This window comes from Bombus terrestris, chromosome 2 (genome assembly GCF_910591885.1).
Source record: "Bombus terrestris chromosome 2, iyBomTerr1.2, whole genome shotgun sequence".
Lineage (NCBI taxonomy): Eukaryota > Metazoa > Arthropoda > Insecta > Hymenoptera > Apidae > Bombus > Bombus terrestris.
In genome coordinates, this window is record NC_063270.1 from 11,330,545 (window position 1) to 11,355,043 (window position 24,499).

Here is a 24,499-nt window from a genome sequence, read left to right on the forward strand (position 1 = left end):
GTCCGCGCAGCTTTAAAGTAAGTAGGTCCGCGAGTGTCGGGTGAACGAATTTATGCACGTAGTGCGTTGCAGTTCACGAGACACGTCGTCGCCGGCGCCGAACTATTTTCGACGGCGAGCAGCGGCGAATCCAGCATAGAGACGAGTCGCTCTTCGTATAATAACGCGAGAGAAATTATACGAAATTTCAGTTGGTCGTGGTCGATGAGCTTTCCGAAGGAATTCGAACTTCTCGATGCGAGGTCGCGGTCGAGACGAACGAATTATATTTCGTTTGACAATCGTCCAACGTTTAATTAAAGGCATAACGTTCTTAATGAGCAGAGGGCTCGTGGATTACGTTCGTTGCTCGAGAGACTGCGTTCCCTCTCTGGTTTCTGGATTTTATCTCGTTCGAAACTGCGCGCCGCATCTTAAATTCGAGCGAATACTTCTATCGAGAGAGAGAGAGAGAGAGAGAAGTAGTGCTGGGACACTGACTTTCTAAGTGTAGCTGCATCCCATTAAAACAATCTTCGTCGGTGTCATCGTATTCGTCATTGTTCCAAAGTGGAATACAACGCGAAATAACACGCGATTCTACGCGTAACTTACCCGTGAGGACAATTGCCCGCTTGATCTCTTATTTTCTGCGCTGACTTTTCCTCTCTTTATCCGACTGAGAATAAGAAATTTTCCATCCGACAAACTAAAGTCGCTAATTACGATCCCGTCAAGTTCGTTTTATTCTTTTCTTCTTCTCTCTGTTCGTCCCTTGCAACTGACATAAGAAAGTATTTGTATTTGGAGGGATGAGAAATCGTTTTTTCTTATCGCATGCTTCGCAGCTATGTTTCATACTTTGAAACTATGTCCCTAAATTTGTACACTGAACTCGTCGAAATGATATAATCACCAGGATTTCAAGTTATTGGTACGTACAACGAATCTGTAAATCTTTGTCCCGTGGCGGCACTCGGCAAGCCAAATACCACCACTCGACACCTAACTAGTGTCGGACGACGGCAGCGCAATGGTTAGCGCCTTAGGTTATAAACGTTCGGAACCCGGGTTCTCGAATCCCAGCGACCGGAGTCCGATTTTTCTTCCACGCACCAGAAAACGGAGGAAAAATCAGCAGTACCCCAGCAGTGACAACACAGCCGACAACTACAACTATCACGGACAACACGTATACCACCTCAGTCCGAACCGCGGAATCTGTATAAAACGATGGAAGCAAGTTTTCTGATCGAGTAATATACGAACCTTTCAGAAGCGGAAACTGGCCAACTCCTCTGTACATTAAATTTCTTAATTTCATTACACGAACACTCGATCGATATTCAAGTTTCAAGAAACAAATTACTTACCAACAAATTATTTAGATGACACAAGTAACGGCATACTGTAAGGTAAATTTCAAGAACATGCAGTTTCATAGATGTGTGTAATTTCGAACGAGATGAAAGCGAGAAGCTGCGGAGCAAACACGACATCTTGAAAACTGGTTTTAACCCTAAAGACCGCGGCTCGTTTAAGAATGTCACGATTTTATTAAACGCCGCCGTGTCGAACGAAAGACAACTTGTCCGATCGCGGCCTGGCCGCCTGTTTGTAACGTCCATTGCTTCTACGTACTTACTTTTCAATTTATGCGATTGATCAATGTGACTTCTGAAACGCTCGATTGCCACGTATGATACGCTTTCTCGAGAGTGGGGTAAAAATCGGTCTGTTTGATTTGATAAAAGCTTGGAAGCGTAGTTTGTAGACGGACGTGAAGGGTCCGTGGTAATTGGCGATCGTTGGTGATCGTTGGTGATCGTCGGGACACGTGGCAAAGCACGAGACCGACGGAATGTGAACTGTTGGATGTGGCTACTAGCGACAAAGACGTCCTGAACTCTATCTCGACGACATTCCACTGCGTGAATCGCTTACTGATTGTCTACTGTGTCGAGAGGCGATGAGTTGGATCGCGCGAGGTTTGTTTCGCCAGATTATGAACGAAAAGGCCGTGTATACGATGGATGCGTATTCGGGCGAGCTAACCGGTCTGGCGAATGAAACATCCGAAGACTGCAATGCGTAAGCTCGTAAAAATCTGTTATACCGTAATTCAAAAAAAAGTATTCGAACATCCTTCGAAACTCTTTGCGTATATATCGTGCAAAAGATCTTGAAATCGCATTAGCACCGCAACGAAACACGAATATCGTGACCATATTGGTAAAATTTGAAACGGATCTGAAAATGTTCGAGGGCAGATTGATAAGCTTCCGCAATGGCGATGTAACAAATAAAGCAACATACAACGGTGATTTCGGTAATTTCTCAATCTGCCCTCGTACAGCTTACGAGATACTTGTTGGAAATAAGTTAAATGTTAGGTATATCGATTTAAATGCGATATTATTTTCTCTTAATTCTTTCTGATAATTGTCGAGAGAACTACCGCCGCACAATTTACAGGACATTGTTTTATGCGTTAATAATCTCTAGAATCGATGCTCCTTGCGTCACATTTATCTTACATTTCATTAATCTGTCAACCGAGCAAACTCATCGCTAGGATTACGAATCTGTCTGGTACGTTAACTCCGATTTGATTAATAGGTCAACTCTGCCACGTGAATTTTATGTACTTTGCCCTGGCAGTTGCAATGGACTTAAATATACCGTACCGTAACGTTTCATTTCTGCAAAATTTTACATTTGGCCACTTTTTCCCGACGATGCGATCCAAGTCGTTGCTGAAAATTGTTTAGTCCATAAAATTCATCTCGTCTTAATCGTTCTAATGAATTTAAAGATGACGCGATGACCACCATGACGATCGAAGCATGTGTTAAAATACACATGATCTAACGTTTATATAAAACCATTATATACAGATCGGATACTTTTCATCGCAGCATCCGTTCATAAAGTTCAACATCAGCGCTCAACAATCGGAGCGATCTCTTTATCAGGGTGAGGCGATTGCATTTCTCACGATTTCTCGCGATAATTTCGAGAATTGTAATCAATCGGGCTCGACCTCGCGGTCGACTGACGTATTAAACTCGTCTCGAGCGAACCGGGATGCTGATCGTTGACTGGCACCAATCGGGTCGGGTTCACGCTAGTCTCTTGGTTGGCCTCGGGAGCCTCCGCGGCCGGTTTAACGCGGAGAAACATCGCCGAGGAATTCAGATGACGCGTGATTCACTACTTCTTCTAACCCTTTCACTCGGCACGTTGCTTTGGCACACAAAACGTAGCGCAACTTTCAGCGACAAAGCCAGTTAACTTTGTTTTCTTGATTTTTCTCCGTGTTGTAATGTCCTCACCCTCTGTCGCATCCACAGTAATATGTCACTCCGTCTATGCAATGGCTACCAAAAATATTTGCACATACCCTTACTTTCAAACGAAGCGTTTTCTTTGCTCTCGTCATTTCTCGAAACTATTTTCGTCGAGAAGAATTCTAACGAGTCACGCGTAATACATATAACAAACGCAACCGTCACAGCTATTTCACGCTGAAATAGAGTTCCGACTATACAAGAGGCCAGATTCGTCTCGTGCCACAGCAAAAATGTAAGACAGTATTTTAAATCCTAACAAGCGATTGCCATTCCACGTACCACCAATTATTACGCTCTATTTTAGTTATATTTTTCAATTTAATAATTTTAATCGTTATTGCATTCTATTAGAATTTTTTAACTTTTTTAACCAGAAATAAGATATACCTAAAACGAGTATGTATTTCTTTTTCGGAATTCCAAGTGACCGTCCGTTTATGACTGGGACAGCGCACCTGCCTTTTTTGGAAAAATCCGAATTTCCTACCTCTCAAGTAAACTTTACGCTGCGGACCTCATCAAGAGGTTAATTAACAGCCTAAGGGCTCCTTGAGTCCGTTCTAAAATACACATCTGGTATCAATCTGCACCATCAGAGGATATGCGCCCACGAGGGTACAGAGTTACAAGACTGGAAGGAATAATTTCCATCCCATAAAAAACACGGTAAGAAGGAAAACCCAGGGACCGAGAGTTAGTACATAAGGATCAAGCGAAGCTTCTTGAGAAGTCTTAAAACGATCTTCGTCACAGCGTCATACTGTTCGTGTTACTAAAGCAGTGCAGCTAAATTAACTAAACATAACATTATTCTGCATCTAAACTTGCTGGCGATTCTTTTGGTGTATACTAAAGAGTGGAAATAAATAAACTAAACATACTACTACTCCGCATCTTTAATTTACCTTCATCTTGAGCATTAATCTCGTTTATGGCACGCAATATCAACCGATCAGTTGCAACCTGACTGATCCTCAGTTAGTCGAGAATTCGCAACGCTTCGATTTCTGATATTCGCAGCGAAGTTCACATTCACCGAAAAGTGAACGAACTTTCTGACCCATCGATCCAGCCGTGGCAACAAATTTAACGAAACCTACCGATGAGATTATTCGTTGCGCAAACGAACTAACCCTCTCCGATTCTTCCTCGATACTCTATCAACTAATTAATTCGCTTCAGCGTAGGTTGGATTTTTCGCTTGGAAATATCGGCGGGTCTGCTCGTGGAAACGGATCGAAGTCGTTCGAACTGTTGGAATAATTTGTTTTTAATTCGATCGGCGGCCGTGGGGTCCAGAAAATATCAGAGTTCGATACAAGAAGGGGGGATGAGCACGATTGTACGTTGAACCGATCCCCTTTAAAGCTATTTTCACGCTGATGCATCTGGCCCGTGTAACTGCGTACGGATAAAGCTATACGATCCCACAGGCCAGCGTGTTCCGTTTGCTCCGCGTATGTGTCAAGATAATCCACCCTCCGCTGACTCTCTGACTCCCCCTCGTCACAGATTCACGTCTATCTCTACAGGTTTCCCATCTTCTTGTCCGCTAAGTTATCCGTCGACTCTTTTTGTATCCAATTCGCGTGTCCGAAGAGACATTAATTTTCGCTCATCCGCCCACATCGAGGTATTAAATGGTCTTTCAGGTTGAAGGCGGAGGGGTCCGTGGGTTTCCGTGTTTACTTTAGAAACAAGGTATTAGGCTAGGAATTAGTCTTGGCAGACTGAAATCACCGTACATTACAGCAAGAATATACAGGGTTTTTCATTGTTAACAGATTCTAATCGGTGGAGCTGTCAGCATATTCTACGATTGAAAGTAAGGAAAGAAAGTTATGCAAGCATAGATTCGTAAACGCTTTATTGAGTAGCTGGTAGAAAAGTACGAAAATTATAAACCACTGGTTTCTTATTTGATTCCATGTGACGACGATATCAATTCTGTACTTAGAAGAACGGACGACTCTATGAACAAGAATTTCAGTAAACATAGCCGATCGATCGAGAATCCAGTTATTTATAACTTTGGCATTTTTGTTGCAACTTTTAATAACAAGGCATTTATGACTTCTGCGTAAATACAACGTTTGTTCGTTTTGTTTATTTTTAATTGTAAAATATGCTCATACCGTTTGGCGGGGTAAAAATGAAGCAGCCTGTATAATAAACGTCTGCAGGACAGCTACGCTTACATTCGCCTAACAACCGAGGGTTAACAGGATTTCGTACGACAGAATCATCTATCTTTCTCTCTCACTTTGTCCACCTTTCGCTCGCTCTTTTGTTTCTTTGTATCCTTACTGTGGCGGCTCTTTGTCCAACTATAATATTTGTTCTTTTCGTTTGCATCGTCGGAAGTACATACTTAACAGCGTCCGAGCGCTGTAATTTCGGCAAATCTGCGAAAATAAACGAGTCTCCCTTCGCAACCGGATTTGTCTGGCATTTAGAATTTGCAAGATTGTTCCATAAAGTGTACATACGACACGAGACCCGCCAAACTTGACACACTTCGTTCCTTGTTCGCTACATCTTGACTTTTGTGTGAGATCACAACGCCAAGAATAATCGACCGACTACTTACGCAGAACGAGATACACATACGTCAGAAACAAAGGGAATACCACGAGTTTAGGAAACATTAGCAGCTTCAAACTCGTGTAGCTTTTGCAGAGCATTTTGAAGCATTCGAGGGTGTTGATGACACATTCGTAAAGCGAAAAGGACGAAGAACGTATGTAGTTGGTTACAAAAGTATTCAAGTTGGCTATTTAGAACTTAGAACGAGAGTTATACTATGTACCAGGAAAGTTAAACTAAGATCTTAGAATAATTAAACAATTTTGACTGCCGCTATGATATTCGAAATCCACGTGTTTCTCCTCTTCCAGTTATTTCTTCGTGCGTATTTAAGAAAGAGTACAATGTGATTTATAATCGTAGATAGCTTTAAGTTGGTTTTTCTAATCGATGTGGATTTTTCCGAGCGAGTGATACTCGCTTCAATTATTGGAAGATAAACCGATATAATTTCCTAACAATTGTCTTTCGAAAGTAATTTAATATCGAGGCGAGTTTCTTCGTCGGTATATTTTATGGAAAATGATGAAACCATGATTATAAGATTATACAAAATTATAAATAAATTTATTATTTTATTCTAGAATGATGAAGATAAAATAGATTGAGAATACTCAGGTGGCCGGATACATTTATGGCTAACTGTAATTCCAAGAAGTCTGACACTACTAAAGAGCAAAGAAATCGACGAGCCTAGTGAACCAAGCGATTATAAATAGTATTACTAATATTACAAACGATAATTACGGAATGTCGGAGTGCAATCCATGAAAGAAATTGACATTTTCTAACCCATGAACCCAATGAGGGTGTGAGAAAAGTATAACGGCAATCACAGCGCGTCAAACGATGTACGTGCATCCTACACTACGTCGTACCTACTTAGGCTACGTCATCTATTTCGGTTATTTCTTATAGCGTTTCCAATTTCGTGGAAAGTTATTTTATCCTCAAGTATTTTGCAATTCATCTTGTAGAATTACGCATCACGTTTTTACTGGCTCACATTTACTATTGCGAAATAAAATCATTTGTCACTAAACGAGTAAATGCAACGTAACTTAGTTACAATGTGTAATAACGCGTTATTATTAGATTCTGCGATTCTGATCAGATTCCCAATTACAAAATTAAATACACTTGTTAGAGGTTTCACGTTGATAATTAAAAGGTGAGTGAATAAGTAAAAGACAGATATATCGATCGATGGCTTTTAATTGATACGACGTTAATCGATTCTCGAAATACACGTAAAAAATAAAACGAAGAAATGAAGCGTCAATCGAAGGTAATTAATTAATCGAACGTGTTTGGAAACTCTGGTCAAATCGGGCCAACCAGGGAAAGAAATTCCGAGGATCGAATAACGGACCTTTCGAACGCGTCCTCAAAAGGAGCGAGCGTTTCAAACTGACCGATGCTCCTCTGCTTTTCAGGTATCGAATCGCTGATGCAATTGGCCATCGGTAATACCTTGCTCGAGGGGAATATACGAGAAATACAAATGCTGTTGGTGGAAGGGGTACAGCAAGGTACGTAACAGCATTAGTTAAGGTTACGAGAATTGAAACGGCAATTTCGAGTAGTTTCGAGAATTGAAAGAGCACATTCGAGACATATGGGGAGAGACAAAGAGCTTGAGATTTCATTCAGGCTGTAATTTGAATTTAGAATTAGTTGTTCGTTTATAGAATTAGGATATCCGATAATTTCGAAATTTCATTGTCGTTGTAATAGTATACGGCTACCGTGATTGTATTGGTAAAATTTGGCACCGATCTGAAAAAGATATTTACTGCAAACAGCTTAAACATGTAATAAGCGTTAAAGATAGTTTCACTAAATATAATGTATAATTGAGTATTTAAATACTATTCTGCAACAATATCGTTTATATATTCCACAACCATATAACGATGAAACATCTGCGCCAAATAAAAATGTACGATATAATATAAGGTAAATATCTAAAAATTATCTTTACACGCTTCTACGATACACAAGTTAACCATTTCAAAATATTTTATTCCATTTGAAAAGAGCATGCCACGAAGCATTAAGTACCAAGTACCGAAGATTAATATAAATCAAATGGAACTTGCTCGATCGAGATTAATACTTCAATTTTCAAGCTTGTTAATATCTACTCCACAAAGTATACCAAAATAGCGTGCTCTTTAACAAGACGCAGCAATCTGCCTCGAGACAAGCCGCTAAAAGCTTCGGTCGATCGAAACCAAACCGTATGGATCCTTGGAAGATTGGAATCTTCATTAAAAACAATTACACGTATATCAAATATGGGACAAGAGCAAAGAAAAGAAAAAAGAGGGAAAGATAAAGAGAAAAGGTGAAATCGCAACGGACAAGGATAAAAGGCGTATAGTTTCGTCGCATGGCAGCCGGTGAATTCGCGGTAAATGGTATCCTGTTCCGTGTCCGTATCGCCGTGCTAGAATACTCAATTTCCGGCGGAAGCGTCGGGGGAATTAACGCGGCGTGCCGAGTTTTGTATAATCGCGTTTTAATTTGATTGTCTTGAAGCGCGCCGCGTGCTTCCTGCGCACGCTTGCCAATTAGTATCTCAAGTTGTTACACTGTTCGAGTGTCTTCGATCTTGCGAACGTTTCGCACAATGTTGCCAATGATATATTTAAGCATGGCTGGAAAGTTGGTTAATGGGATAGCAGGAAGATAAGGGACACGGGAAACTGAAGTAAGACGACGAAGTTGATCCTACGGGCTTTCGGTCATTTTCGGACTAATTATATTTATCTAACGTTAAACGCAAAATACCAAGCGACTCTTATTGGTGTACGTGATTTCTCGATTCCATTTACATTACAAATTCTGTTTGACGGTGGAAATAACTGAAATATAGGTTAATTGACCGATAAACTAAAATAATAATATGCTTGTCAATGCGTGTCAACGAAATCCTCTTACGGCAGACGGCAATTCTGCATTCTGATTTTATTGAAAGTTTGCCAGTTCGTTATCTCGATTCAACTCCGAAAATAAAAATAGAAATTGCATGTCCTAATTAGCAAAAAAAAAATTAATAAATAATATCATAAAATTTGTGCACCTGTAAATTCTATAAATTGTACTATATTTTTGTATCTTTTAATTTTCAACAAACGCATAAACATCCGTAATCTACCTATAAAAAAAAAAGTAAAAAGTTAAATATTAAAGGAAAATTTATATTCTCCGATAAAAGTAGGTAGAGAGCCGGTGTCCTAATACTTATTTATGGTTAGCAATGTAAAAGACCGATTTACGAGATACGGAGACAATATTAGAGATGTGACTACCGTTTCGCTCAGTGTGCTCTATTTTAACATTTTGCCACGCAAGATATGTACGTTACATTATAAACCAGTCACTAGCAGTCACTAGCAATGCTTCCATCAGCCAACTTTCCACCTACGATGTGAATACAAGACTATATGTATACGTTGAATTATGAGGCACGCGTGGCGAGAACAAATACAATTTAACGGGCGAAGGGTTGGAAGGAAGCGTAGAAAGCGAAGAAATGATCGGGTCACCGACCTGTGGTCGATTAAACGAGCCATCGAGAAAGAACGGAGGTAAAACTGTAGCGACGTGTCACGAGTCGATCGAAGGGAATAAACTCTCGTATCGAGAGGGAAAGTGCGAGCCGACGTCGCGTCGCGACGCGGCTGCTCACGAAAGGTGTCAATTAGATAACCGCCGATCGTGGCTCCATTCGCGCGTAACCAATTTCGGTCAGGATGACCTGTAAACGACAGTAATCACGTCACCGTCTTCAATATTTTCTTTCCCGAATATCGGGCAATATTCGTATAACACGTTCCTCTCTAACGACTATTGATTTCTATAACGATAAGCTAACGAGAAAATTACAACAATGCTCGTAAAACATAACGAACGTAATAAATGTTTGGAGAAAATTGGCTTCGAGTGTGCTCGCTGAGGCGTTAATACGATACACGTGATACGTGAAATTATCGAACTTACAAATTCGATTTTTTTTTTTTTTTTTTTGAACACGAGATCTCGAGACAAACGATTTTAATCTACTTTTTAAACGAACCTAGTAATTACTGTGCGACGGTCGTAAAACGAAATGTCTGCGTTTCAACGCTCATTCGAAACGATTTTCTGCAGATATTCTAGTTTAGATGCTGCATTGTGATATATCGAAGAAGTCTGCGTCTGAAGAATTTGTTGCATATCCGAAGAAGCTATTGCATACCACGTCGGACACGCAGGTGGTCCAAGTAAATGGTCCAACGATATAGCCAAGTCGTAAAATTAATGGAGGAAAGTACAAATGTTTCAAGTCTTGGAACAACCATTTAAATCTCGATGACCGCCTCCGTATCTCATACGAACCTTGTGTTTTGCACACATCAATTGCGTCCGTACGAAATACATACATTTTGTGGTAGATTTCGAAGCAATTGTCTATAGTTACACGATACATACAATGTCATACTTTTAACACTTTGACGGCCAGTATCGCGTAAACGTGATTTCGCTCTGCTATCTGTTATCGGCCATCATCACGTTTACGTGACTTTTTGTTTTCATTTAATCAACGTTTACGCGTGAAACAAATGATTCCTATATTTGACAGCGTTCTATCAAAATGAAACGATTTACAAATGCAGCGAATAGATGGACAATTTTTATGTCTGACAGCGATAAATAAATTTATACGACGCATAAGAGTACGAAATAAATTAAGATAATATAATGAAGATTCGATAACGATTTTCTCAAAAAGTATATCATAATTATCCAATAATAGATCGAGTGAAAAGTGCCAGCGGTTGGCAACAAGATCTACGTTGAAACGTACGATCGTCAATGTGTTAACGGCAGTGTCTTGTATCTCTCTATCTATTTCGTTTCGCTATATTCTACGCAATGTGTTCGCGGATTTGATCTTTTCCCTTCGAAACAATTAATTGAATAATTCCGAATAAAATGATCTGTTGGAAACAAGGAGGCTCTCTATCGTATGCATACGTAAGTCGTATTTATAAATCCTAAATAAATGCCAAGCATATTTGCTTGATATTTTAATTAAGCGGTAGTATAAAGTACCGTTAGGTCGTAAAACTAATATAAATTATCGTATCATAAATGGTACCGATTGATGCCTATTTCCTTATCTCTGCAGAATCTTTTAGATTAATCTGTACCGCTACGTCTTTCAAGAAATCTATATTTATAAGTAATGTTCGTATTTCCGTGAAATGGCAACTGCCGTTAATAATAAATTAAAAGAAATATAACGTGAATTACTCGAATTCCTTATTTTCATTATTAATTGCAGTTGACGTACGTATCAGTGTTATTTTATGTCGATCGTTCGTATTTTATATCGATCGTAAAAGATATTTATATATAGAATATAACGAGTTGCTCGAGCAATTCTCAGCAAATTTAAAAGTTTCTCATTTTCTTCTAACGTATTTTCCGTTCTAATATCCGCTATATCGGAAGCATGGGTATTGGAAAACGTAAAAAACCGTGACGTCATCAGGTGCATCTTTAGAACGTAGAAATAATCGTGGAGACGATCGTGCGAGTCTCCGGGATGGTGTTCGATACGTCGCGACGATATTTGTATAATTCCGTCGTTCGAGACGAGCAAACGTCTCTTGCCTGGCCGTTTCGTTTCATTTTAGCCCTACTTGAAACAAAGTTGGCGATGAAATATGGGCTGTCGCGTCACGACGATTCGTCTTTACGACTTTCCGCGTTTCGTCGCGATTTTCTGCCCCTGCCTCTCTCTCACCGTTTTACGCTCCTTCGTATACACGAGCCTTCTCTTCCTCTTATCTGGCTCTCGCGTGACGAATTTTGAAAGTGCATTATCAACGCGCGGGAATGGGGTCGACACCGCCGATGGGCTCACCAATTGCAGGCTACGTTACCAAGATATTATCCGGTAAAGTTATGCGGCTCTGTAAGGAAAGGTCAGTTGCTGGCGAGAAGTTAAGCACGTTCGTAGACGGTGAACGAGAAGTGCAACTTCGATCCATTTAAAAAACGCGCCGTGCAATCTTATTCTGCTCGGATTCTGATTTTATACAGCTACCGAGCTATACGTAGCACGGTAATTACTCGCTGATCTTCCTCGGTTGTTTGATCGATACAAGTAAATAGAAATAGAAATTTTAATTGGGAAATTCCTTATTAAAGCAAATAATTATGTTTTCCTAATGATGTAGGACCTTGCAGTACCGTTACGTTGATCGACTACGAAAACGTGTAACACGGTGCAATCTTGTTCTGATCGAATCTAGATCCTATACTGGATGAAAGAAAAGTTACATTCCGATTTCCTCGAATTTCGTACAAATAGATAGAAACGCTGATATCAATTAGAAAATTCATTGTACGATCCTGCGAATAATTTTGATCTTCCGGCAAAACCATGAAAAATTGCGTGTATTTCTCTTCGTGAAAATGAAAATTCTCATCTGTTGATCGTTTCCTCGCTGATCCAAATTAATGGTCGCATTTCATGTGAGATTCGCACATGTCCTAATATGAATAAACGTGTACATATTATTTCTATAATTCCAACTTTAAATAGAGAGAAGACACGTTATGAAGCTTATTGTCTTCGTTGACGTTGATACATTTTAAGCGATGGGTAGAGACCGAGCTACATAGACAGATAAGATTCGTAAGCCTTGGGAGTGGAAATCGCGCCGAACGTATAAGCCGTGTATAATACACGGTCGAGAGGCGAACAACCACGAAATGCAAATTGCCTGAGCAATTTACATGCCAGCCCTACGATGAGTACTTCGTAGATAACATTCTGCTTAACCAACCGATACGTTCCTGTTTCTTCGTTGAACAAATTCAGTTGGCCGATGTCCGTTAGATACCAAGAAGTACACGGGAAAAAGTATACGGGAAACAGTAGCGTTCGCAATACAACACGAAATGAACTTCGTGAGCAACAATATAGCGACGAAATCTCGTTTTCTTTCTGTTTCTTTTGGTTGCCTCTCTGCGAGACGATGTCGAGCGTGGCGGATAAACGCGATAGAAATGGCTGGGCGATTAATGGAAAAACGAGAAGGGAAGCAAGACCGAGGCTGACCGCGTTTAAACTGTGTTTTTCGTTCGAACGAAGCAAAAAAGAAGGCCGAGAAGGAGAAAGAATAAAGACCAAGGTTCGCAGTCAAGTTTGCAAGGTGTTTCGAGTCGGAGTTGCGGTCAAAGTTCAACCGCGACTCGGCAAGAATGTAACCATTTGGGGGCACCCGGAAGCGAGTTCGCGTGCACGGAAATTGTGTATGCATAATAGCGGACTTCTAAGAACCAAGCCATAGCACGTAGACAAATTAATGCAGATTTGCATGACTTTTTTAAAAAGTTAAATACCTCGGAAACAACTTTACGCCGGCTTTAACCAGTTCGCGCTGATTCGAGCGAGCCGCGAGGGAGAAGTACGATCCGTAATTATCGCCTGTCGTTTCTGGTGACAACTTATTGCATTCAAATCGGGATATTTTTCCTCTTTCTTAATATTTGAAATTATTAAGTTTCTCGTAACTATAAAATCATCGTAAAATATATAAATATAAATAAAGAAATAAAAAGTAGCCAGGTAAAATTGAACGGGTAAATTTTTACGTAGCATAAACTCGAACAATTTTATATTAAATTTACGATGTTGGAATTCGTCATCGTGTGATTCCATTTGCCAGCTTCCATTCGTTTATTCGTGTTTCGCTTGCAAAATAGATAAAAACGTTTCTTTACGAGCCACGTGTAAATATGTAGATGCGTGTCGACGCATCGGAGCCGAACGACGTCGGTAACCGATGCAGCTTCCTTCTCACCTGCTTTCCTTGCTCGCTAATTCGACCAGACGGAGAGAGGAAGGAAGGCGTCGGGTTAAATATTTCCAGCCCATTTACTCCCCTGACATTCAATTCACTGTGCTGTCTGTAGCCGATGTTCCGCGTGATTCGGCCGAATTACGTCTGTGACACGGTCCTCTCGCATGCGCCAGAGGAATCCACATGAACGAAATGTTTTTTTTTCTTCGCATATTTAAAATTTTGATCGGCTATCAGGAAGCGTATTCCAATCGTATCAGTCAACGAAATTTCCGAAAGTTTTCACGTAATCACAACAAATCCCGATCATACAAACACATCTTTCGATCCGTCTGGTTAGAAAAGCTGTGACCCGTTAACCATTTCACGGCTGATGCTGCATGTAGGAAAGAACGTTGATATATTTTTCAGCTTTTGATTTCTCTGCAATTTTTGTTTCAATCGATAGTCCGAAAAGATCATGCTAAAATATAGCATGTAGTGCTATGTATATACGAATCAATAAGGTCGTTTTGTCTATCTTGCAAATATTTGCACATCGATTCAGTGACAATGAGCCTTCCTTTACCGTGACACGAGCTTTGTCAAAAATACCTTGCGATATTTCATGTTCTGTTAATGTAATTTCAGGTCATTTTCAAAGAATCGAATTTAAAAAAGAAAAGAAAAATACGTAGTCGCGGTATAGAAATGCCTCAAAGCAGGCGTATCAATGTACATGGCGTACCCCATTATGTACCAATGTAATTTATAATATACAGTTCTACACAGCGTAGTTCTAGGCGAATAGAAAAGACAACACGAATATTTATTGCTATGGAAACGAAAACGATTGAATACCGACCATCAAGGCCTAACGTATGTGCATGCACAAATGTACACCTTAGCATACGAAACACTTGATTAATGAGTTTCAGATACCCAAATATAATCGAGTTACATAACGAGCTACAACCTACCCTGGTCTGCTACTTTACAAAGTATCACATATCTACTTAGTTGATAAACATATTTATTCTTGACAAAATCGATTTCAAATCTTCCAGTCAAAGTCTAAAACAAATTCGATTCGGCAAAGATTAATGTTGAAACTTGTATTTCATACGGTCAATAATTGGCACGTTCTTATCAGTGACTTATTTATTCTATTCGTTGAAGCAATCGATATTTATTACCACGCAAGAGTTTGAGATATTTATTTTAAGATTTTAAGATATTCACGAAAGGAAGGAAACGTGAAAGACAAAATAAAATAAGAAATAATTTTATACTATTTGTTTGCTTTTAGTAGGTTTATTGGAATTTGCCCTCTTTATAATATTGTATCTTTTGTTTCTGCAAACAGCGACGTTTCATATTTAATTTATGGACCGCGAAACGATTTTACGGATTATAAAACTTTCCAATTGAAATTATTAATCTATTTAATTTATGCGATTATTTAATATATTATAATACTTTGTTTGTCCTCGTTGAATAATTGGAATTTCCTTCGAGATGTCAAAACACTGAAAATATCTATAAAATAATCATAACCGAACGTTTTCCTCCAATATATATTAATTTAAAATTATATAAAAGCTCAAACATGCTAACGTTTGCCCCGTTAAAAAAATTCAAATTCCTTCATCAAATAAGGTAACCTAAATTTTTGAGCCATGACCATATACTAATAATACTGTGAGATAAAGTCTGCTCACTTTGCATTTTAGGTATATATGTATGGTGTTGCAGGTTTTCTCGATTAAAGTTTGGCAGAATATTCTATGGAAATAAATAAGAGAAAAGAGAAATGTTATACACACACACATACACCGTTTGAAACTTTATTAAAAAGTTATAATAAAATGAAATATCTGAATGGAAAAACCTGGAACATCATATATAGTATGTATATTAATACACGGAAAATAGTCAACGTCAAACATTTAAATACAAAAAGAGAAACGCAATATTGCATTAATATATAATTTTATAATATGTATCGTACCAATTATGTATGGTAGCATATTGTAAAATGTATCAGATATTTTATACATTTTAATATTTTTAGATTAATTATGAATTGTGTTTATCGCGTTAATGAAAAGAATCGCTTTCCATCCGTGCATTACATTAACGATCGTAAAATATAATGTCATTATTCTATAATATAAAAGTGTTACAAATTGCAAAAATAAATATCTACCTTTATCCAAGAAACAATTTCGCTGAAGAAAAGATTTATCATTTTTGACGTTTCAGGTCGAATATATACGAGCGTTATTCGCTTATACATATACGAGCGTAATAAACCTGGAACGAATATTCCCTCCATTACAACATCACGCGTTGAAATGAACCGCTTTGAAGTAGAGATTTTACGAAAATGCGAACGAATCGATTCTGTATAATGATTAAGTTGCGCAAACGCATATTATTTTTGTAATATTATGAAACAGTCGATAATACAGGCCGGTATCGTTCCTCTGATAAATTAAAGATATGAATTAATGATATCAAAGATATTAATGCTGGGATGATGTAACTCTTGAGAAACAGTGCGAATTGTTTCAATAGGACGAGCCCTTTTGTCGAATCTGGCCGAGGAACACGATTCTCACTTTACAAAGAGTCGAAGCAACTTTCCAACACAAAAGTAATTTATTCTGATTTAAAGTCTACCGTGAGTCTATAGAGAAAAGGGAAATTAATCTCGTCGAAAATGAAAAAGGTTTTACTTTTGTGCGATGAAATACCAAAGCACCATGGCGTACAGTTAACCCACGCTCTTCATCTCTTCTTTCATATTTTTTCCACCATCGCCAATGAAGATATTCAGTCGATCGTGCGTCAGAAAATTTACTTGCAAGCCATCCTCTGTCATCTCATAGAAGGGCAAATTTACAAAATTCAATATGTTCTCCGCGTCAAAACTATCTCTTCGTTTTTGATTCTCAGACTAAACATACATTTTTCTCGCCCTTTTCAACGTTGGGAAAATATCGAATGTGTAATTATAACGTGTGATTGCAATTGCTAAAATTGATACGTAGAATTTGTTACTATTATGCAAAAGAACTAGTTAAAACTAGAGTAACTTGTGACCTGGAACATGTAAAATTTCACTAATAATATTGGGCAATGTACGTATATTTTATAATACATTTCATCCCCGATAATAAAAAGGGGTTCAAATATTTATGGGCAGCGACTTAATCACACCAGCTGCTTGTCGCAAAAATGCAAAGTAGGTCGAAAATCTGTCCATTACGAAGCATTTAGTGACTTCAGTGGTGTCTACTATTAATCCCTATCTTCCGCTTGACAATTCACTCCGTCTGATGACTTATTAACCCGATTCGAAGTAACGATTGGGAAAGACCAGTTCTCGAGTCGTTGAAATACTTTGTTCGAGCAACAGGAAGAGGAGTATCGATCGACGAGGTGAAAAACGCGGAATGTGATAACCTGATATACATTCTCGTCCATGCGTATTAAGACACTTGCTGATTTTATAGGAAACGTGATAACGAATCGAAAATAATAAAGAAATGATTAATCGAGCAGAATTTTATATTCGCGCGAGGTTGCAATCTAACATGCATATAGTAAATATAGTAAATCGTACTAATGATCTGTCGACAGCATCACAGTTTTCTAAACTGTCTTATTAAAGAAATTGAATGTGAATTCCGAGACTCGAAGAAATCTATTGAGAATCTAAATCTGCATTGTAAAAGCATCTGTAGCATTCGTGCAGCCAGATAATAAGAAATATGATAAAGACGCGACAGGTGTATATAGACAAAAGAAGAATTAATGTTTGTTATATCACATTGACAGCAGTATCGTTGTAACATCGAATAATATGGATGCTTTATCCGAATTGAATTCGAAAGTAACGTAACAGCCAAGCTTAAATTTGTTACTTTTTTTCATTGTTAAATTTTCAAGTGGTTTAAATTTGTCTTGTCTGTTTTATCATCGGCTAAGGTGAAAGTTTAAAAAACATCAAAAATACACTTGTCGTATTACTCCCGTGTGATCTTTAAATGTCATAATACTTACGAACGGTTATGTACCTACATGTATGATGGCTTGATCATCGACGACGCGGAAAAATCAACGAACCTGATATCCGAGCTGCAATTTGGTCGGCAATTAATTAATATTTGCATTCGCGCGGACGTTCGGTTGATGCGCGCACGCCGGATAGACGCGGTCAATATTTTCGAGCGGATTTACAAACAGCTGGGAGGCGAGGGTTTCTGCCTTCATAAAATACGGTCGTGCTGGCGATGCACTTGTACGACCGTACCCTCAGGTTTCGCTAATGTTTCTTCGAACTTAGAAAAGCGAAGCAAAGTATCGTTGCTACTGCTTTCAATTGCTTTGATGAATCGGTATACCGAAAGCAGTTACAAACGAAAGTTGTCGAATAGTCTACGAAAAGGATGCAAATTGTTACGAGAGTTAGAAGAGTTAAAGAACTTCTGGTCTAGAAAATAGCGATCTACAACTCGGAGACGCTGAGACAAATGTGTGATTATTCCGAGCGTCGTTTGCTTTGCTACACAGTATTCCTCGGATCATTATAACTGGCTTTCGAGCTGATAAATTACAATAATCCGGGATAAGGAAAGTTGTCTGCATGTCCTCAAGCATATTACCGTATTTATGAATATGAATATTCACCTTTATAGCTCACGGTTCCCTCGTTTAGCAGAGCTAATGAATTTTCTGTTTTCCGTTGTATAATATATATTTGCGAATATTACATTGGTGTATATAGATGGCATTTTTTCAATGAGAACGAGTTTCAACGCAATCTGATTTGGTTGGTTTCATGTTACAATTTTGCACTATCCTTTTACACCCGATGTTCCATATACATTGTGCTTTAAGAAGTTGTTATGCTAATGAACTAGACGATAAATATATTTGCGCTCGATAAAACTGATCTCGTATTTCAATGCGTTATATTTTCTTTACAAAATCGCCGGTAAAGAATGTTTTCATTATCGACAACTAATAAAAAGAAATTATTTGTTTCTGTATCTTTTCTCGAACGATAGAAAGAAATCAATTTTAAAAGGGTATACACTGTATAGTCTAAATAATATAAAACAGTATTTGTATCCAGTTTATGTAATTAGAACAATTCCTATCTGTTAGTAATGTCCTCATAAACGTACAACGTAAAACAAAAATGTCTCGTTCTCTTTCTCAGTAACCAATCACCAAACCCAATAATTGTAAACATTGAACGTAACAAAATATGATGGCAAAACGATGGAAATACGATTAATATAAAAATACATGGCAGAAGACGTTACCATGATCCAGGGAACACTGCATCACTCTACGTATATACTTTGATTGTTTACGGAGTGATCGATCTTCGCTACGTTATCGGGCTAAAATAGGGTCGTTAAAAAAGCGAGAATGGGAAAAGCACTAAGTATGCATGCAAGTTTTATCGGTGTTCTTTTAAATCCTGTTTCATACTCCGATGTTCTGTTCATCGAAACGAATTAAGCGGAATTGCCAGCGATATTTCGCGCGTCGCATCGACCAACTGTAATATCATTAAGCCAACGTTAAAACTGTGCCAAATGTAATTAATGCGCAGCATGGATTCGAAATTCGATTACCGACTGTGTTTGTTGTCCCAGTTCATTATCAGTTTTCCGGTTGCGAGGCATTCCAGGGGGAGCAATCCGGAAAAAAACACCGGTCGAAAGAGAGAGAAATCGTTCGTTAACATACACGTTTTCACTTCCTTGAAACTCATTTGAAAATTTTATACGATAGTGGCTATTCTCGAGAGATACACCGGTTCAAGAAAGTATTTAAACAGTTAGCACAGGACACTTTTACGTCGATATGGCATGTTATACGAAACATTTTGAAATTTTATTAGCACTGTAATCAGACTGTCACGATTGATCGAATTTAAAACCAATGGAAAAATGTACCGTTCGGAACGTAAAAACATACAAATGTATGAATCACGTATAATTGTAAACACGCACAAATTACAAGATATTTATCGCGCACATATACTGAGTAAAAAAAAAAAAAAATTAGCGTACGGTATGAATTTCAGAATATTCTGTATAACACATAATATGTTCATAAAAGTCGCCTACAAGAATTCGAAAACTTTCGTCAGCCTGTTCATTCGTTTTTCCTTAATTAACGTAAAATGATTCTGAGCTTTCCTTTTAATTCGATCGAATAATGAAATTGAATATTTTATAACCATCGTCTGATATGTTTGCACACGAGGATCGAAAAAATGAGTTTCGGATGTTACAGGCAACGCATTAACCGAGCGTACTCCTCTTGCCATGTGCCGTCTCGAATGTCATCTCCCGAGCGACGAACGGTAGATACAGACGTAACTGATCGAACTCACCTCCCTCTTCTTTGGAGGAACCTCTTGAAATTCCCTTTTGCAGGTTCGCGGAAGTGGAGGGCACGAGTACCAATAGGAACAAAATCGTCCAGGCTAACGCATGCTTCTGCCTGGTCCAGCGAAACGATCTCTCCGGCCTCAAACTCCACCGTACGACGCTGGAGACGTAGCTGGTCGAGGAAGCGTCAGACACCAACCTGTCGCGCTGTGATATCTTGGAGGAAATCATGGTGTGATTTACGTCACGATTCACCACTTGTCGTTGCCCGCGTCTTGTTATTCGATCGAGACGTCCTTCCGTGCTTTTCTCGTCTAGCGTGGAATAATCGCAGCTTCGTCCACGAAGACGCTCGCAGAGATCGCAAACGTTGCTTTGATTTTGGCGATTCGGCAAAAAGAGAGAAAGTGGCGGTCCGTCGTGTCCTGGAGTGGCACTGCCTGACCAACAGTGACAATGACGGAGGACACTGTTCGCATCTTCGCTAGTGTCAGTCAGACGGCAGGTGGTTTCGCAGATCCAGGTCGTGGTGGAAGAACAATCGTTGACAGGGTTAGCGTTGGTCGAGAGACGGGAGGAGGTCGTGGCGGCAACCTTCGCGAGAGTCACGGCGATCGTCGACTCCTCGGACGCCGCTACGCTACCACCGAGCCTGCGCGTGCACCACGTTAACGGCTCCATGTTTGGATTTCTCGCAGATGATGGACAAAAAATTTTCCGGATAATCGTCACTTCGAAGACGAACATTCGAAGAACAGGATTCGATATTCTTCTCTGCTGTCTTTCGCCTACACTGACTCAAACGGCTCTCTCTCTCGCTATCTTGTCGTTCATCTTCCTCGAACTCGATCCAGTCTTCTGGTTCTTCTTGAAGATTTCTCGATGAACGTGTTTCTTTATTTTTTTTCTTACTCGAAGAAGAATCGAAGATGCGGTGGATGAAGATTCGAGGAAGATCGACGAGACTCAGGACCAATTGGAGATTCCTGCGGTCGATGGTAGAAGAGACATCTCTCCTCGCGCTGTTGTACAGTTGTTCGGGCTCAATCCTGTATCGAGGATGAGCCGAATATCAGTCCCTTCCGATGAAGAAATAACATCGATGACTAGGTAGGTTGAATGGCGCCATCGATTTCGACTTCGATCCAAGTTGAGTTTAACGAATCAAACCACAGGACCTTGCCACTCGTCTCACAGTACACAGTCGATTTTCTCTCTCCTTTGTGAGAACACTTTCAACCTCCGCTGCTTAACACTTTCGCCGACATATGCGAATCCTCTTCGTATCCTGTTTCTTCGCCGATATTCCCATCAATTAATATCCTGCAATCAGAAAATTAGAACGTATGAATCATACGACTGATTACAGGTATCGATTTAGTATCGTCTTTTGTGCACGCATTTTATCATATACGTTTGAATTCGCCCGATTTCCTCATAGAAGGCTCGATTGAATAAACAGCCGCTGGGCGATGATATTTAACCGGAACCCGATGTACTTGGCGGACAAGGTAAATACATATCAGGAAATAAATGTTCGCATGAATTTTATGTAGGAAAACGTCAATATTTAACCCGGAGGGCGGACGCGATTTAATCGGCCACCGTCTGGCTAACGCATGCCCTTCACTGCGCTCGTCCACCACGATGAAGAACTATTTACGAGCCAATTTTTCTCCGACCTCGCTACATTCAACGTATATGTATATGTAATCTGGTATAATTACGGTTTTTTGTAACGTGTTCATCGATCGACTCGAAAATCAACGTGGATTAAATTCGATGTTTTTTAAATCAGAGTAGCTGCGAATGAAAAGGTTATTGTTTATCGGGCGATTTATTCGGCCGTATTATGCAGAAAATCATCGATCCTCAAAATTCTAGAATACTAATTAAACTTAGTATGGATTCCATGTCATTATCGCGTATCATTATTGTTATTATTCACGAGTATAGCCCGATAATACATTTTACATTACGTTCATTGCTGGACACGGATATTTCTTATACAAATAGAATTAAAAAAATGAAACGAGAGATGGCGGGTTGGCTGTGTTATTCACTTGCGTAACGTAAGTTTGAAGCTTACGCTTAAAAGAAATTGAAGAATCGAAACAAAAGTCCAGAATATCGACATAAAAGTTGGATAGCTTCGGATAATTCTATCCATGGGATGTCACTCACCATGTTAGGTAGTTAGTTTTTAAAGGTAACGTACCAGATAGAAGCCTCTCCCTTATGTGTCTAATGTGTCAATATTGTGTTCTTTATATTGCAAAAAATTGTCAACTCATAGAACAACTACTATGCAATAAAATTATCGAAACTACCAAGGTACAGTTCCACTTTAGGTTTATAATTATCTCGCAGAAAACTTTCAAATCACTTGGTTATGGTTAAGCAAAATGAACTCTCCAATTCTCTTGAAATAATAAATAATAAATCAAAAATATGAAATAATAAATCAACATTATCTACCAATGTCAAACGTAAACTTATATCAAACGCAAAGCTTAAAACTTTACAATAAATGAAGCACCTCGTTCTGCAGATCGTTTAAATTTTTATGATAAATTAAACAGTGACAATAGACTTATCGAAGACAATGAGGGTTTCAACGTAAAACGTCTTGACTTTACCTACTCTCAGGAACTACAGAAATTTAAAATAATATTAATTATACTACTCGTTATTGGATAAGCCATTGAAAAACACTGTAAGAAAACGAAAGGAAATGAAATATACCTAATAAAGCTACCCTTCTTTAAGAATAAAAATTTTCAAATTAAATCTATTCAATTTCGCATGATTGAGGTTTTTAACATAACATGGTCCGATTAAAAGTCGCTTGACTCTAACGAGAGATATTTTATTTCGACGGAGGTTAAGAGGGCACACCTCGCTAATAGTTTCTTCTTAATTTTCTTCGAATCTTTGCATAGAGTATTGCGCCAAAGCAATTTATAAAGTGACAATCGAGGAATTATTTGCTTCAGATAAGAAAATGTAGTTTCTTCAAATGTAGGTAATTCGAGTTTTTCGTGTCATACGTGATATGCGGTATTATTGTACGAACAATGGGCATTTGATCGACAGTAAAGTTACAAGATCTTTTTCCATCCGGGAAAAATGTCGTCTTAAAACGTTTCTTACATTTTTCTCGAAACCATGCCTTTTGGCATGGCCGTAACGAAATTCCCGAAACTATTGGGTTGGCAACTAAATATCCCACGTCACATTCGACGTAATATGTATTCTCCCATTCAGCATAACGTATTGTACAATTTAGACGAATAAGAGTACTTTCATATCTCAATTATTCGTGGAAATGTTTGACGTGGGAAATTGAATGTTTCAGATTTTAGCTTGGAAAAGCGTAAATGAAACGTGAAGGGTGTACGACGCGAAGCGAAGCTATTTCCACGGCATAATTACGATCACTTTAGGAAACGACGGAGAAACGTTGTTTTTGGGTCCGTTCAACGTCGTGGTAGATTTTCTCGAGTCAACGTTTATCTTTTCAATCCATTTCCTAAATAATTTCCACTGGTAGAACTTTAAGAGAGATGGATAGGGTAAAATTGAAAAATCCATCTCGTTGCTCTTGTTACAAAAGGCTTCCGCTATGAGACACGAAAAACGCGGATGCGTCAGGCGAGAAGATCGACGGATCCCGGAGGCTATAAATCCAATTAAAATTGGAAAGTTGTGCGGCTGTTGTAACTGCGGCAGCTCGCGGCCGATTTGAGGGCGCACAAAGCTCGTCCGCTCGGCGTGTGTCGGCGAGCAATATTCGCGAGGACGCGTAGGATAGAGCATCATCGTCCAGGAATGTTTGTTTGCGAAATTCGCCGCTGTGGAGCGGCCAAACGGTGCTTTTCATTACGCGAAGCCCTATACACCGGACCCTTTCCGTTGGACCGCCGCCCACAGCGTCGCTCTCAACGCTGTCCAGGGTTTACGTTGCCCTAGCTGCCCTTTCACTTCGTCACGCCTCTTTCCACACTCTATCTATGCAACTAGTATCTTTTTTATTACTATGTTATTTTATTTACAGAGATTTACTTCTGCTGTTTTAAAGATCAATGGTAGGTTTTTATTTACCAGATCTTATATTTCTTCTGTTATTGATTAAACTTTTACCTTCTATTTCTGTTGTTTTATGTCTATTACGAAGAAGTTTAATAAATACAATTGCGAACGCACAATTCGTTTCGTAAATTAAGAACCTACAGATCTAGAACCTTTGTATAGAATTCTGCACGGATTTGCCATACTAATTGCAAGAATATTGGTGGATCGTAAAAGCGCA

The 24,499-nt window shown here is 39.0% G+C and overlaps 1 protein-coding gene and 2 long non-coding RNA genes across 6 annotated transcripts in view; 2 read left to right on the forward strand and 1 right to left on the reverse strand.

Moving 5' to 3' along the window:
• The window catches only part of LOC125386039, a 136,853-nt gene that overhangs the window by 107,810 nt on the left and 4,544 nt on the right, over positions 1-24,499 (forward strand). Inside the window, exon 4 of the long non-coding RNA XR_007225862.1 lies at positions 7,355-7,450. This is a non-coding gene — a long non-coding RNA (uncharacterized LOC125386039). The remainder of the gene's footprint in view (positions 1-7,354; positions 7,451-24,499) is intronic.
• The window catches only part of LOC100650952 (insulin-like peptide receptor), a 116,818-nt gene that overhangs the window by 59,664 nt on the left and 32,655 nt on the right, over positions 1-24,499 (reverse strand). For all 4 annotated transcript variants that reach the window (XR_007225820.1, XM_003393746.4, XM_048410457.1 and 1 more), the window contains exon 2: positions 20,190-21,510. Coding sequence is in view for 3 of the 4 variants with exons in the window: in XM_003393746.4 (XP_003393794.2) it covers positions 20,190-20,934 (745 nt within the window). In the remaining variant the exon portion in view is untranslated. The remainder of the gene's footprint in view (positions 1-20,189; positions 21,511-24,499) is intronic.
• LOC125386041 lies at positions 1,104-4,215 on the forward strand. The gene is made up of 2 exons (XR_007225867.1): positions 1,104-2,070; positions 3,757-4,215. It is a non-coding gene; the product is annotated as an uncharacterized LOC125386041 (long non-coding RNA).